Here is a 16,955-nt window from a genome sequence, read left to right as displayed (position 1 = left end):
AAATGTTTTAAATTTGGAGCGCGGAGAAAACTTTATACGATGATCAGATGGTTTCATATCGACATTGTTAACGTGGGTAGATGATATGAAGAAGTGGCCAGAGGAACCAACGGGACTGTCAGGAGTTGGAGCAGCATGAAGACAGAGGGTGAAGGTGAAGAAGACTGGAATTATTTTAAATCAGTTTTGTTAAACAAGATAACTTTGTGATTTGTTTTAGAAAATGTATCATTTAATACAAGTTATTTAAGAGTGTTTGTTGTTATCAGGAAGCTAGATCATTTTTACTGACCTTCATGTAATATTTCACCATTTAATTTCCATATGCAATAAACCAAGATGGAATTCATTAGCAAACTTGACATGACTTATTCCATTTAAATCAGAAAACTTAATTCCTTTAGGTTTTAAGGGGAATCTACAGAGCTTACATTATATGGTTTTATAAGAAATTACTGACAGCTAACATCTGGCCACATTGTAAAGATTAAAACATAACTTCACAAAATATAACATCTGATCATATTGTAAAGGTTTATAGAAATAACTTTACAGATAAGTAACATCTGGTCACATTGTAAAGGTTTATAAAAATATCTAAATACACTATTTACACTGATTAGTTAAAGCAAAACCACAGCACAGACAAACACCTACAAATCAACATTTATTCCTCCTCTACATCAGAAATTATGTTGCTTAGAAGGTTAAACTGGCAAATTCTCTAATTGATCAATTTTAGGGGTGAGGTTAATTGGAACTGTTGTAAGAAAGGTTTTCAAAGGATTTTCTTTTTATAAGAAGTTTTTCAATCATATGACCACTTGGCGATGCGTATAGTGTCGGTGGTATCTTCTACAGAGAGTCTCTCTTGGTGAATGCTGGAATGACGAGTTTCACCTTCCTTTCATAGAGGAGATCGATAATGGTGAAGCCTCTGTCTGCAGTTACTTCGTCGCCTGTACGAAGGTATTCCAGGAACCCTGAATTTGCAGTTATGAATTTATCACAACACCAGGTTTTGAAACACCAAACCTTTCAGCAAGATCACCCTGCAATAAATTAAGCTTCATCGGTAATCAGGAGCTGATCCCAACTGTGTAGCTGGAAGCTGTTGGTGTATGTGTTGGTAAGGTGCTCGGCGACTGAATGAAATGCATCCAATGTCATCCCTGTGTGCTGACAAAGATGGTTGTTTCTCAGCAGAGTTGTGTACAATGGTGCCAACTCAACATTGTGTTCTCATATCAGATGTAGGAGGCTTCAGATTGAGATGTGATTTTGAAGCATATTTATGGTCAGAGACAGATGGATCATATTGTGTTTCTGCATCACAGTTCAGGGCATGTGGATGTGATCATCCTCACAGTTGTTCACTGCATCACTGACGCTCATCGATGCATCTGTGGAAATAAAATAACCATAAACATATTTAAACATTAGTAATAATACATGATGATAATTAATATATGATGGCACTCATACTTGAACATAAAAGTGTGAGAGACGCATTAAAAACGAGACAGTTTATACACAATCTCTAACTAGTGTTAAAACGTATGTCAATATGAGAGATGTTGCTGGCCTGTTATCATCTGCAGTCTCTGTGGAATGTTGGACACTTCATGCACTCGATTGTCGCAGCTTTAATTACATAGCGGAGGGGAAGGGGCTGTCAGACTCCGATGTTAAATGGGCGAGGGGGCATCGAAATGGCGGGCTGAACGCATGTGTTTTTACCGAGCTGCCTAGCTGATCTCCCAATTTAGTCTTGAAATGTACAAGTCTCACTTACACGTACCTAGAATAGCATTTAAACACTGTATGTATATTTCCAAGGCTGTCGAGTTCAATGCCGCTGAAATTAAAGAGTGCAAAGATAAGTGCCTAGAGACGAGCAAATCCCTTCTGGGATTAACGACATCACACAAAGACCTGGCGAGTAGAACATCTGAACTCGAGCGGTATAAAAGAAGATGGAATCTTCGGATCAACGGTATGAAAGAAAAGCCTGAAGAGGATCCTCACAGGGAAGTGATCGGCCTTTTTGCTGAAATTGCACCGCACCTGGTTCAGAAACTAGAAGATATCGTTGATACAGTTCACCGAATCGGCAAGAAGGAACCAGGGAAACCAAGGCAGATGATTGTGCAGTTTACAATGTGACAAGTGTTTTGAGTGATACTGGAAAAAGCAAAATGGTCTCTCTACAATTAGAACTGGACAATCTTTACATTAAGAAAGTTAAAGGTGCATATATATGGTCTAGGGCTAAGTGGATAGAAGAGGGTGAAAAAAGTACTTCTTACTTTTGCAGATTAGAAAAAAGACGGCAATCAAGTAAATTAATCCTTTCACTAATGATTAATGGCGCTGAATGCACAGATCCTACTCTAATAAGTAAGGAAATCTATCAATTCTACAGTGACTTCCAACTTCTTCCAACTTCTCTCCAAACAAGAGCACAAAACTCATTCTATAAGAAAATCTGATATTATCAAAGGGTACGAAGAAGGTGGTCTGAATGTAATTGAATTTGAGACTATGAACACTTTGTTAAAACTTAAGTGGCTTCAAATGTTTTTTTAGATAATACTGAGAGTTTTTGGTATGCAGTGTCTTCAGCATTGTTTCGTAAAGTGGGTGGTATCTGCTTCCTTCTCAACTTTGACTATGATTTACCCAAACTTCCAGTGAAGCTATCAGCATTCCACCAACAAGTCTTATTATGTTGGAAATTGGCGCACACACACAATTTTACACCCCATAATACTCCTATATGGAATAACAAATATATTTTACACAGAAACAAATCCCTGTTTTATGAGGATTGGGTAAATCTAAATATTTGGTCAGTATTGGATTTAATGGATGAGACTGGTAATATGTTAAATTATAATTCATTTACTCTAAAAAATGGATTTGCCTGCCATCCAAAGCAATTCTTTACAGTTATTAATGCAATACCCTCGGGTGTAAAAATGTTAATGAGATGTTCTCTTTCCTACTCAAAAATTACTGCAGTCCTTCCCTCATTATATGTTGGTGATATTGAGATAGAAAACAAACTCTGCACTAACAAATATATAAGACAATATATCATCCAGACGTGCTACCCTTGTCAAATATTAAGAATTAAATTAGATCATACATTTGATAAAAACACTGTTAAATATTTCAGAACAGCCTATCTAAAATTTCCTATTCTCCCCAAGGTAAAAGAAATGCAATTTAAAATATGAGATATATCCCTCTAATAAATTTCTACACTCAAAATTTAATTTTGAGAATGAGCCCTGTTATTTATGCAAATATTTAGCTGAAGGTACAGAACATATATTTTTTACATGTAGTTAGTCTCAGTCCTTTTGGAAAGCATTGCTGGTAGAGAAGGGTGTGGTTGCAGATGGTTTCACTCTAACATTACAAGATGTAATGTACGGAATAACCAAAGAGTGCTCTGTTTTTATGATTTGATTAATAATATTGTTTTGTTAGCAAAATACTTTATACACAAATATAGATATTTTAAATCTTCTCCATTGTTTATTGACTGATCTAAAATACTTCTCAGATGCCCTTAGTAAAATGAAAAATCCAAAAGCAGTTAAATTATTTAATTTGTTTGTATCATATAATTTGTTGTAATTATACATTTAGTTTTATTATTTATTTAAATTATTTTTTTATTGTATAATTTATGTCTCTTGAAATTTTGTTATGTTTTTCTTTTTTTTTATTATGGTTCTACTGTGTTGAGCATTCCATACTAGAATCTTTTTTGTATACTAATTAATGCCAGTTTGTTGTATTCTGTTTTTGTATTTAATAATAATAAAAAAAAAAAAAAAAACTCCGATGTTAAACGACAAAATAACCTTATACAATTCACGCACTACATGGATGAGTGCATAGTGCAAAAGTACATAGTGCATAAGTGCATAGTGCGTCGTTTGGGACGCAACTTAGGTGATACCACACGCGAGAGCTACAACCTGTCACTACAAAGTAGTGATGTTACAATCTGTGCCGAGGCTTCGGAGCGTGTGTCGAGAAATCCCGAAAGCTTTCAGTGAAGCGCGTATCGAAGCTTGTATCGCTTTTAACCATAAATGCTCATCTTGAACTAGCTCTCTTCTTCTTCTTCTCTATTAGAATTCCAGCAGTGTAGACACTGCTAAGCGTATTACTGCCCCCCACAGGTCAAAGTTTGAACTAATTGTTATATACTATTGAACTAGCATATTGCATATGAAAATTAGTTCAAACTTTGACCTGTGGAGGGCAGTAATACACTTAGCAGCGTCTACACTGCCGGAATTCTAATAGAGGAGAAGAAGAAGAGAGCTAGTTCAAGATGAGCATTTATGGTTAAAACTTATATAATTTTCAATTTTTTTTTCAGAAAATGAGCGATGATTTCTCTAGATAAGACCCTTATTTCTCATCTGGGATCGTGTTGAACAATTTGAAGCTGCAGTGAAACTAATTTTGACCTCCACTATAAGGAGAATAATCCTGGAATGTTTTCATAAAAAACTTTAATTTCTTTTCGACTGAAGAAAGAAAGACATGAACATCTTGAATGACATGGGGGTGAGTAAATTATCAGGAAAAGTTTATTTAAAAGTGAACTAATCCTTTAATTTAACTTTTAGTAACTTTAATTACTACATAATCTAAAATACTAACTAAAATTTAGCAACAAATGACTGAAGCAAATAATAGTTTATAATAAAATCCAGAGTATTGTGTGGAACAGATGAAGAGTGAAGATCAGAATATAGAGAAAGAGAGAACAGAAGAAGGAAGATGTTTGCAGAATGAAATGAAGGTAGAAGAGAAGAAGCAGAAGCAGATCTTGCATTATCTCATGTCTGCAGAGATGGAAACAGACATATTTTGATACAAAGGTACATCAAGATCAAAATGATCATCACTTCTGCAGTACATGACAGGTGTCCGATATCTAACCACAAACGTGTCGACAGAACCTGAACTAACTGGAATTCTAATAGAGAAGAAGAAGAAGAGAGCTAGTTCAAGATGAGCATTTATGGTTAAAAGCGATACAAGCTTCGATACGCGCTTCACTGAAAGCTTTCGGGATTTCTCGACACACGCTCCGAAGCCTCGGCACAGATTGTAACATCACTACTTTGTAGTGACAGGTTGTAGCTCTCGCGTGTGGTATCACCTAAGTTGCGTCCCAAACGACGCACTATGCACTTATGCACTATGTACTTTTGCACTATGCACTCATCCATGTAGTGCGTGAATTGTATAAGGTTATTTTGTCGTTTAACATCGGAGTTTTTTTTGAAACACTCGAACAACTGAATACAGTGAAATACATTCTCTTAAAGATGAGAGAATAACCATAACATGAGTACAATGAAGAGTAAATACTTGAAAATATGATGAGGATTAATATATGGAGTAGGAGTACATGAATATATGAAATCAAAGATAATGTGGATAAACCATAAGCCATAAATCATTAAATGATTAACATGAAAGATGAATAAATGCATGAATATGTTTCCTGTTACAGATTGTTTTAAATCAACTTCACAGTAATAAAGAGGAAAATAACTGAATCAATGATGCAAACTTCATCAAATATGAGAATAATTCAGATTCAGCTGTAGATCAGCTCTACAGAAGACAATAGAGTTATTATTCAGATCAATTCAGTTCAATGTTGATTCAGTTCAGTTCAATAACTGTGTGAATGTCATCAGATATGAAATGAGTTTTGATTTATAATCAAAGCACAAGACAAAGCAAGATTACTGGATTAATAGAAAGCTTCATTCTTGTGTTTGGAGTCTCTCCCGGTGATCTCGTGAAGAGAACTGGAGTCTTTCCTTGTTGAAACTGTGATTTAAGATGGAAATGGACAGCGGTCAGTCGATGGACATGCATATTCTCAAATACAAAATTATAGGCTGGGGTCAGAGTTCATAAAACATTTCTACAAACACTCAAACACTCCTGTTTCAGACCTTCCATTATACTTATACTGTAATCAGAAGATCATCATGCTGTCACTGACTTTCTCTTACTGCAGTAATGAATTACTGTGATACTCACTTTACTCTCTGCGTCTGTACACGAGTAGATAGGCTTCTGAACTCCTGTGAAGAAACACACACTTTAAGATCTGTTCAGATATGAACTCACTAAAACAATAATATCTGTCATGAACAAAGTCACAGAAGCTGAAAATAACACTGATACCTGTGTGTGCAGCGCTTGTCACTGGGAGTCTTTTCACTGAAGATGCTGTTCAAGTCAGTCTTTGAGGAAAAAATAACATGAGATGTGAGTAATTATATGAAAACACATATGAAAGATTATATACACTGATTCTTCAATGACACAAAGCCTGTGCATAACTTACACATATAAATATATAAATACCTCTGAGACTGTTTCATCATCAAATCGACGCCAGATTTTATCTTCACATTTGATGTCTGCATTGTAGTTTCCACCACAAGATGAGCCAGAATGGTTTACTATGGCATAGAGTTCATATGTCAGAGAGGAAACCTGCAATATAACAGGAGGAACAGTCAATAATAACACCACTGTGTCAAATCTAATGTAATATTACACTAGTTTTATATTGTCTTCTTTATAACTAAACCCATTACAGTTTCAGTCAGTCAATCAGACAGTTCTCAGTAACTGCTGGAGTGGATTTACAATCCCTCTTACTGGATTATATGATGAACTGGAAATCATAATGTTATGAGTCTGTTCACTTTCATTGTGTTTCTGTGTTCCTGTGGCCTGTTGCACAAAGCTGGTTTCAGTTTCTACACAAGTAAGTTCAGTATTCATTTGAGTAAACTCAGACTAATGAAGCTGGATTGGTTTTTAGCAGGTTTTGTTGCTATGGTAACTTACGCTACACGGCTAACCTGCTCCGGATCAGGATTTATTCTGGGTTAGAGATCACAAACCCAAACTCGACCAATCAGCTGTGAGTAAAGTGACCTGTATCTGATGCAATAAAGTCACTCCTCTCAGGATCACCAGCTGGAGTGCCCTTGATGGCCACCAGAGGTCACTCCACCCCAGACTCACTATCATGGACTCCATTTCCCATAATCCACTGCCTGGACTAATCAGCCATGATTACATTCAGCTGTTGCTCATTTGCTTGTTAGTGTCTGCCTAGTCTCGCATGGCCAGAGCTTCAGACTGACAGCAGAAGGTCTGGACTCTATTGCAGCTTTTATTGGCCAAAGACTGCTCAAGAAGATGTTTGACTGACATGTAACGCAACCAGTCACAGTTTGTTTTGTTCCGTGTCATGTTTAGGGATGTGAAAATGTAAAGTTGATGTCCCTACAATAACTGACTTTTGAAAATCCAGCGTTTAGTTGATCCTAAAAAGCTCTTGTAAACACGACCATGTTCATCTTCCACGAGGCACGCTCTCCATCTTCCGTGTGATTGGCTGTTTGCAGCACGTGTCACACTTTCCGGTTCATGTGCTTCAGAGTTAATCACAAACTCTGGATTAAACCTGAGTTGACAGAGAACGTTTATACCGTATATACCTGGTATATAGCAATGTGTGCCCATTGAACCTGATCTAAACCAGGTTGGATTTATATGGATTTGTCAAGTCAAATTGAAACTGAGTTTGTTCAACAGGCCTGTGGTCATTATTAGTTTCCATGGTTTCTGATTAATCACACATCTGTTTCTGATCCAGTTAAGAAGCTCTGTCTGTGTGTTTAAGATCTCTGCTCCTTTTGTTCTGTGTTCATTCTCACTTTAGTTAATGTGGTTGTGTGCTATATTACTATTTTTGACTGTTTTTGTTATATTCTCCAGTGTCGTGGGCATGATTTAAGCCACAACTGACATGTCAATCTCTGTATTTTGTATCTGAGATTCTGACCCATGTCCTGAATGTAATAAGTTTACTTATTTAGCCTTCCTGAGAATAAATATGTACTTGTTTTGTAATTAATTAATTTGCTCATACAAGTACATTAACCAGGAGTCATATTTTGTAGAAAGTTTGAACTCTTATTATTCTGCTCTTATGATAGCTGTTGGAGATGTAAAGACAACTGTGTCTAAGGTCACAAAGGTCAATAACACATTACAGGTATCCACACACTTATATGTAATTCTTTTTAGGCTTTATAGCAACATTGGTCACTATGTTAAACTATGAATCATGTGTAGAAGTTTGCCAGTGTTCTGTGTGGATGTAGTTTTCGCTCTCTACAAAAACTGTTTTTTTTTCAGCCCATGTTTGGGTCAAATATGGATAAACTCAAACATTGGTTTAAATTAACCTAGACTAGAGTGAAGTCCTGACAAAACTCAGCCTTGAAGGGAAAATATATTGCCTATTTTTAACTAATTGTGCTTGCAGGGGTTGTTTAATATTTTTAGAGACATGTGACCATGCCAAAGCAATATTCTCCAGGAGAATTCAACAGTGGCTCAGATGAGAAGAGTCCTTCTGGAGTGATGTCTCACCTGTGACCTTTACCAAAGTTTCTCAGGTAACAGAACAGAAAGTGGCACAGATAATGCCTTTAAATGACTTCATTTGTGTAAAGAACTGAAGACCATGTTCAGATGCTGCTAGAATTATCTCTACTATTAACCTGAACCTGCAGAAATGATTATTCATTCAACTGTCAGTACTAGTGTTTAGGTCAAGGCTGGATCTCTTACTCGTTTTCTACAGTCTTTGAAAGTGTGGAGAACTTTGTCTTCAGTAAATCCTGTCACCTGACTGAACTTCAGCTTTGACTCCTGGTCTTCATTGATCATTCTGGTCTATTATGGGGTGTAACTGTAATTCATGGCACTGCAGTGCAGGTGTGTTCAACTGTTCCTGGAGCCTCCAGCACTTCACAGTGAGGATGATTCTCTTACTGGACACGTGCAGCTTGGGTCATTGAGTTCTCTACTAACCCGCTCATGAGTGAACTCAGAAGGGTCAATAAGACATCCAACACACGCATCCAAAAACATATTGATACCTAAATCAGTTCCTGGAGGATCACAGCCCTACTGAGTTTAGTTCCAACCCTGCTCCAGCACACAGACCCGTCGTTTTCAAATGAGACCGAAGGACTTGATTAGCTGGATCAATGTGTTTCATTAAGCTGGAGCTAAACTTTGTAGGGCTGAGGCACAAATTATTTCAGTACCTTAATCTGAGGACGAATGATCACTTTCCGGTCACCAGACCTTCTCAACTGAATAATCAGTAGTTTTGGAAAGCTGATCACCTCACTTTTCTGTTGAGAAAATAATTTAGTTCATATTACACTGCAAGACTTTAATATGAAAACAAGCATGAATGAGTTGTGCTTTCTTTCTTCAGAAAGTGTTCATGAAGCAAATACAGCAATGAACAATTAGATGCAAATCAACAACAAATTATTACTGACTAGTTTAACACCCAAACAAAGTATATGTTACAACCACATGAGGATTCTGTGACCAATCAAAAGAGAAAAGAGTATTTGTGTTATTATTAAATGATTGACTGAGTTTTTATAACTTTTCAGTAAAAAAACATCTTATAAAATGCTATTGTGTATTTTCTTTTTATTTAAAGTATGGAAGAGTTTATGTACTGCAGTTTTACTGTTAACAGAACCATTTTAAACTGATTTACTTAAATGTAAATCAATCCACACTATATTTCACAAATTATTTCACATTAAAACAGATAATACCTGATAGAAAAGATACTTGCCCAGACTGTTGTTTTCTGACAGTTACGACAATTCATCTGATACACTTCACACATTTGATCAACATGTGCCTCTACAGCATCTTCCTAAATGGAAAGAAATATTTCAAAATAAATAAATCAGATTGTACTGTTTCACTGATCATTCAATTATTGTGACGAGCTTGTGCATTAATACACATTTAAAATATAGACATATATTCAACAGAGTCCCACTGAAGCCATGTTTCATTGAGCAATGGAGCAAAGATTCATGTTGTTTGGATAAGAAGCTCAAATTAACTAAATAAAAAGCTATTTTTATGTTTTTGAATTAAAGGTTCACTTTAACAAACATCTGACCAAATATTTAGAATAATGAATCTGAATTTCACTATTAGCTTCATCATAACATTGACGAATCAGTCAGACTAAAGTATGAACAGCTGACAGTAAACATTAGTGAATCAGCCCTACTGAGAGAATTTAAACATTCTTAGAGAGTAATTCAGATGAGCAAAGATCTGCTTACCACTTCTGGAGAGTCTTTAAGAGAGACTGGCAATGAGAGAAAATCCTGACAGGGTTGTTTGTGTTCGTCTCTGCATGGCACACATGCTCTTTTGGTCGTTGTGATCTTAAAAAGCTGCAAAGGTGTCAATAAAACAGATTTAATGATGATTCACAGATATGTGTGCTTTAATCACTCTTTAATCATGTTAAAATAATCATTCTCTGCAGTTTATCCTCCATCACATTAAACTGCTCATAAACCTTTAATTGTGTCACATGACAACAAGTGGTTGAGGGGTGTTAGTTAGTCTTTCAATATAAATATATTTCTTTTAAATAAAGTAATACCCTAATTAATACTCAATTTATCAAAGCATCAGAGCCCAAAGGGCAAATGTGGCAACAGAAGCAGGAGACATGAGCTGAATTTGAGCTGAATTATGACAGTCTTGTAGAGCCGCTTTACAGCAGAATCTCCAGAGTTTCCATCATTGATTCTGATATTTTCCTGATTATTACAGTGAAGCCGCTTTGACACAATCTGTACTGTATGAAGCACTACAGAAATAAAAGTGACTTGAACTAATAGAAGACACTTAAAGACCCACAAATAGTATATGACTTCAGAATCTGGTCAGATGGTCCAGTCTGATGTGATTGATCTACTGCTTACAGCAGAGGTCTCCAAACGCGGTCCTGGAGGGTCACTGTCCTACAGAGTTTAGCTCCAACCTGCCTTGACACACCTGCCTGGGAGTTTCTATGCCTAATTAGACCTTGATTAGCTGGTTCAGGTGTGTTTTAATTGAGGTTGGAGCTAAATTTTGCAGGACAGTGGCCTTCCAGGACTGAGTTTAGAGACTCCTGGCTTACAGTGTGTCTGAAACAAAGCGCCCATTACCTCAACTGAACTTCAGCTCTCAGCTCTCTACCTCAAGTGACGTACCCTACTGAGCTCATAGGATGATGCAGTGAGACAGAGCTGAGTCCTCACTGACCATTTCTGGTCAAGCATTGTGAGACACTACCTTCCTAATCTCCAGTTAAGACAGAAATGACATGCGGAAACTAAACCCATTACAGTCGGATCTGTGGTAATGTTGGTTGACCCTCAGCTACCCCGTGTCCTCTGGTTAATGGGAGAGTATTCAGGACATTCTCTGGGGTGGACGGACACGTAAGGTCTGTAAAAGTCAGCGTTAAATGAAGGTTATACGTGGCCTATTGCCAGATTACTGAAGATGACGGCACCAAACCAACAGACACTAGTAACTCAGATGCAGAAACATTTATGCCCATGCATGTTTGAGGGCAGCGATGTTAAGGAGATTTGACCAACTGGTGACAAACTTTTAGGTAATGTCGGAAAGGATGCTAGGTGACGAGCTAGGAACTTCCCAAAGAGTCAGGAAGAGGAATTAAGAGAAGAACACGCATCATATCCTCCTGTATCTTAACCTTCAAAGTTTAAATGTAGGTCTATTTACTTATTTGTGCTCTTTAATATAGTTATCTGCCGTGTTACAGCTTTGGTCAATGTAAATTGAGTTGTTTATCTGTTTGGTGTTTTCTCAGAGCTGCAGAGAATTCGTGATTCTGTTATATGTGCGATATGCCCCTTCTAGTGGTTAATTTCAGTAGTGCAGTCCAAACCCAGAGAATTGTATTGGATGTAGAATGACATGTATATTATCATGCATGTATATTATAGTTATTTATTGTATTGTAATGTTATTCATCTGTTTATTTCAGACCACACACACAAACACAAGGTAAAGATGAGAATCTTCTAATCAGGGCTTAAAAACAGAAAACAATTCAATCGTTTCACTCTGAGCAGAATCAGTATTTTAACATTTCTGTTCCAGCGTTCCTTCTGTATTATTAACTGTCCGAAACCAGTTTGATTAAAAAATAACGGTCAATAATGTTATTTTTTAACTTTATTTTTTCATTTTTTTTTTTTTAATCATTTTGGCTTGAAGTTTATATCGCCTGAATTTAACTGTAAGACTTAAAAATAACTGTTTAAGTTTAAAGTTTAAATCTTGTTATAAGACTCTTCATTTTTGAATAAAGCAAATGCTGTGTATTATTAATATTATTATTATACCGATTATTATTATTATTTTTTTTGGCTTCACTTTTCAGGACTTGTGTGGCACGCTTGGCTTAGAGAAATACACAAGGAAGCGTTTGAAAGCAGGCGTCTATCAGCAGATCCCTAATATATCCACTGATAGATGATGTTTTCAATGCTCCCATCTGTATCTGTGTAAGCTCTGTGAAGAGACATTACAACCAGACTTACTGAATGATTTACTGAAGTCCTTACTGAATGATTGTCAATCAATTCAAGCACTGGTCAAGGATCAATGTGAAGTAAGTTTGTGCAGACAATGAAGAAGCAGGAGATCAAACCAAATAAGAGCCAATAATGTGTCTGAACTTTCTCTGGAGAAACACTTCCAGAGCTGAACTGCTGTGAGATGATTGATGCTCCTCATGAAAGAGACAAAAGATGACAGAATAATCCAGAAGAAACTAGTTACCTCAGAGGGTCCAGGAGTCTTTTTAAGGATCTTCTCTAGATATTCTGCTGCGTCTCGTTCTTTATGAACTTTGGGTTTGATGGAGAGAAGCACATAATCAAACACTGACACTGAATAACTTTTATCAACAGGAATATTGACTGAATGCTGGAAACATCAATAAAAGAGACCAACCGTCAATGCCGAGGCTCTTCACGACCCCAGCTGCTGAAACTGCATGTTCCTTTTGCTTTTCTAATTCATTGAACAATTTCTTCAGCTCTCTAATGAAGTTATCATCAGATGAAACACCGTCTCTGTCCAATCTACAGAAGACATTGAGTGTTTATTGATCAGCTGTTGTTTCCACTGCAGGAAGTGAAAGACGTTTCTTTACCTCTCGACATGTTCCCTGAACTCCTTCGTCATGAAGAGCGTCTGAAGAACTGCATTCAAATAGGAGGTGGAGTCTGGATTCACCAGCCCACAGTATCCTGAAATGAGAAACACATTATTAACACTGACTGACGTCAATCCAGCTGACCAGAGACACTTCAGAAACACATCCAGAAGATCTTATAAAATACAGAGCCATCGAGTGTCCATCGAGATCAGAAACAAATGTTGACTAGCTTAAAAAGAGTAGATCTGGACACAAGTCAATCAATATTCATCAGCTTTAACAGCAATAAGATGAAATGTGAGAAGTCATCTATCATTGTGTTAATAATGTCCATCTTCAGAAAACCACCCAAATATAAATGTTTGAATGAAGATCAAACCAGAAAACAAAGCAGATCATTGTGACAAACACAGACAGTAACGTGAGCATCAATGCTTTACTGTAGCAGGAGCTTCACATCTCCACTGGGATTCAGAGACGGAGAAAGAGTTATCAGATCATGATTCACAAGCTTTATGGAAGGAGGATTTTCAGATCAGATGAAGGTTTTATTTCTTACCTCTTATCTGGGTGTTCATTGAGAGACTCTGGAAATGATCCTCTCTGGGTTTCTGTGTCTTCAGGCTCTGAAATATGATTTAGAGGAACTTGATCAAACCCAAAGACTGTTTCTGACTAAATGACAGTGTCAGTAATGACTACTGAACATCTGTACATCTTCTGTCCTTCTCTCTGACAAGACAATTTGACGTTTGTCATAGGAGAAGTTACACTGCAGGACTGTGTGCCAAATCTTCTGACACTGCCAGAATTTCATCCCAACGGTCATTAATCGGCTGTCGGTGAACATGTCAAACTAGCGATCAAAGACTACAGATTTTAGCCTAGCATTAAAGGAATCTTTTAGGATTCTCAAAATTTGTCTTAGACAAATGTGCACCCGGCTTACGATTTTTAGTTCATTATTGTCATGTAAATGTATGTTGTTCTTTGTCCATTCTCATTTGTTTAGTTGGTTGATATTCCAGCACTCTACTGTGCGCCTCCATGTTTATTCTTTATTTTTTTACTCACTCATGTCAGCTCAGAGAGTCTATTGTTGTGAGAACAATTTGTTGTCTGTGCTGTGGATATTTCAGAAAAAAGCTTGCTTCTCTTCACATATATTCAGTTTAACAGCTGTGTAACTGAACTGCTCACATTTTTTTGATGCTTAAATAATGTTTTAAATTATGACCGAATAAAGCTCTCTCCAAACATGTGATTCCACCCTGACTGACATATGCGCATGAATCACTGTCACACGCTCACGCTCAGAGCAATATTGTTTTATAGTATTAAAATATTTCGAAGGACAAAAACATGCACTTTAACTATTTTCTTTTTTTTACGTCAGCTGTCACTTTACTGTGGCGTGAAGCCCTATGTGCTCGCACACTTGACCCTTGTGACAGTTCTGTCGGACACAGTGATTAATATGATTAGCCTTTGGCTTGACTACATTATCAAACAGCTAATAATGAGATGCTAATGTTACAAAAACCATGTTCTGTTCTTCATCTGAGAGTCAGACAGCTTCTAACAATCAGTGTCCTTACAAACGCTTTGAACACTCAGATCATCAGTGCAGAAAGGCATATAGTTCATCATAATCGTAATATACATCATAGACCCGCCATATTGCTAAATCTATACGATTTTTCTTATCAACAGAAATATATTCCAGGATAACCTGGTTTCTCTCGAGGCTTTCCTGCTTCACAGCAGTCACAGTTAATGATATGCTAAAGCCTGCCGGTTACAAGGTAGTTTGTTTGTCATAAATATCAGTGGTTTCAAACCGCGGGTCTTTTTCACTGAAGTTTTAAATATAAAATACTCAGCAATGGTGTTGACTTATGAATTTGCACATGGTTTGTCTTAAAGCATTATAAAAACACCACATAGATATAAACAACATTAAAAACTTGATTTTCAGCACAGAGCACTTTAAGTGCTGCGACAACTAAAGTTTAAAAGTTTAATTCTCTGTTCAGTCTTGCTCAAAGTCAGACAGAAGCTGTACACTCAGGTTAGGCAAATGATGTTGAGTTATCAACTTTTAAAATACAAATTTTAATTTTTTTTTTTTACATTTTACTAATTTCTCTACTAATTTTTACTAATTGATCCTGACAGATGTGTTTCTGTGAGGAATCTTTGATCCAATACATAATTCTTTCTTAAATAATTTTCTCATATTCATCTGTTCTCTTACCTGTTGTCCTCTTCAGTGTTTCCTTTTCAGCTGATGTAGAACCAGAAATCTCGTGTTTGACGTCTATTTCTTTTAAAATATAGTAGGAAAATGAGAAGAACTACAAATCGTATTGCCGTCTGTAAAGCCACATCAAGATTATTGATTGTATCATTCAGTATATTCAAGAGTGAATATAGTGTGAATATTCAAGTGAGTGGGGAAATGTCATTTCTGTTATTTTCTCTGTGTTTGACTCTACTGCACCTAACCACAAGATCCTCCTCCTCTGAGCTGAAACACTTTCTGCTTCCTGTAGTGAAGCGTGTGAACTTTATCACAGATGAAGAGATGCAGATATGAGTGACAGGTGCACTAACATCAAAGTCTAAACCAGGGGTTCTCAACTGATTAGAGCTGGAGATAAACTCTGCAGGAAAGAGGATCTTGAGGTGGTGAGATCACGACGAAAGAAAAAATGTGCATGGGCTCTGTAGTGTCCAAGTAAAACAGCATGCCTTTAATATTAAAAACGTTTAATTTAGCTTCACTTCAAGACTAACATTACATATATGTTATATATATATATATATATATATATATATATATAAACATGAAATAAAGAATTATTACGCACTATTGTCACTTGGAAAATAAGTTAACTAATTACAATGAAAGCAATATCCAATACGGTAACACTTTACAATAATACCTGAATTAATAGTTTCTTCAACATGAATTCATGATTAATGCAGATATGAACTAATTATGAACTAATAAAGAGCTATCATTAACTATGACAGGAGTCATAAGGATTCATGCATGAAAACAGCAGCCTTAACTACACGTTTGATAATTAATGCACTAACATTTAGAGTAAACTAAATCAAACATTCCCTATAAGAAGGAATAAGAAATATTCTGACTTTGAAATAAATTTATTATTGTCATAATTTAAACAAAGGACATCAGCAGCTTCGTTATAAACATTAATGAAAGGCACAGGATTAGTTTGTCATTATTTTCACTGATCCTCCTTATCAAATATATAAAATGATAAATCAGCTAATAATTTTCCTTAAAAGGTCTTAATCTGTTTTGTGATATTCTTGTCCATTAAACTAAACCTACTGTGACTTACAACAGTTCCTGAGGAATCAGTTCCCAAAAAAATAACCAAACAGGAAACACTATGGAAACGTTTGCTGGGATCAGATTCAGTGTTCACTCTCCATCCAGACACAGGAAATCTAGTAATTTCACCATAGATGCATATCATTTAAAGTCGATTCTGATTTTTTTTTTTTTTTTTTCCTTGGGTAAAGCACGTAAAAAACACAACCCTCGCATTTAGATAATCAAGGAGACATGGATAGCACTCATCTCTTGGAGGAGGTGGAAAAACAAATGTTCTTTATGACCTGCAGGATTGCTCTATAAAGATTTAAAAGCGAAAGAAAATATGAGATTTGGCTGATTTCATCTATTTTAAGTTTTAATTTAAAATGTTTTTGATTTTAATGTATAGCCTTTATTTAGGCC

The 16,955-nt window shown here is 36.2% G+C and overlaps 1 protein-coding gene across 2 annotated transcripts; it reads right to left on the bottom strand.

Annotated features, from left to right (window-relative positions):
• Positions 1-803: 803 nt before the first annotated feature.
• Positions 804-15,650, bottom strand: LOC137015343 (uncharacterized). 2 transcript variants are annotated; one of them, XR_010893941.1, is made up of 13 exons: positions 15,435-15,650; positions 13,737-13,803; positions 13,172-13,268; positions 12,970-13,100; positions 12,796-12,863; positions 10,263-10,376; positions 9,755-9,838; positions 9,201-9,290; positions 6,427-6,558; positions 6,244-6,302; positions 6,097-6,140; positions 5,797-5,880; positions 804-1,403 (listed from the first exon to the last, which is right to left on the bottom strand). XR_010893941.1 is itself a non-coding variant. In XM_067380242.1 (12 exons), the coding sequence occupies exons 2-11, from the start codon at positions 13,753-13,755 to the stop codon at positions 6,098-6,100; spliced, it is 837 nt and encodes a 278-aa protein (XP_067236343.1). In that variant the 5' UTR covers positions 13,756-13,803; positions 15,435-15,650; the 3' UTR covers positions 5,303-5,880; position 6,097. The 2 variants fall into 2 exon arrangements, 1 of the variants encoding a protein (XP_067236343.1); XM_067380242.1 differs by lacking the exon at positions 804-1,403 and having other exon boundaries at positions 5,303-5,880.
• Positions 15,651-16,955: the final 1,305 nt, after the last annotated feature.

Source organism: Chanodichthys erythropterus, chromosome 24 (genome assembly GCF_024489055.1).
Source record: "Chanodichthys erythropterus isolate Z2021 chromosome 24, ASM2448905v1, whole genome shotgun sequence".
NCBI classification, from domain to species: domain Eukaryota; kingdom Metazoa; phylum Chordata; class Actinopteri; order Cypriniformes; family Xenocyprididae; genus Chanodichthys; species Chanodichthys erythropterus.
This window is presented reverse-complemented; position numbering and strand designations above follow the sequence as displayed.

Excerpts from the sequence above, each read along its gene's own strand:
- LOC137015343 (XM_067380242.1), bottom strand. Across the intron at positions 13,101-13,171 it reads TTCAGGGAACATGTCGAGAG|ATTGGACAGAGACGGTGTTT; the intron begins GTAAAGAAACGT and ends TGTCTTCTGTAG. Across the intron at positions 12,864-12,969 it reads GAAGAGCCTCGGCATTGACG|TTCATAAAGAACGAGACGCA; the intron begins GTTGGTCTCTTT and ends TCAAACCCAAAG.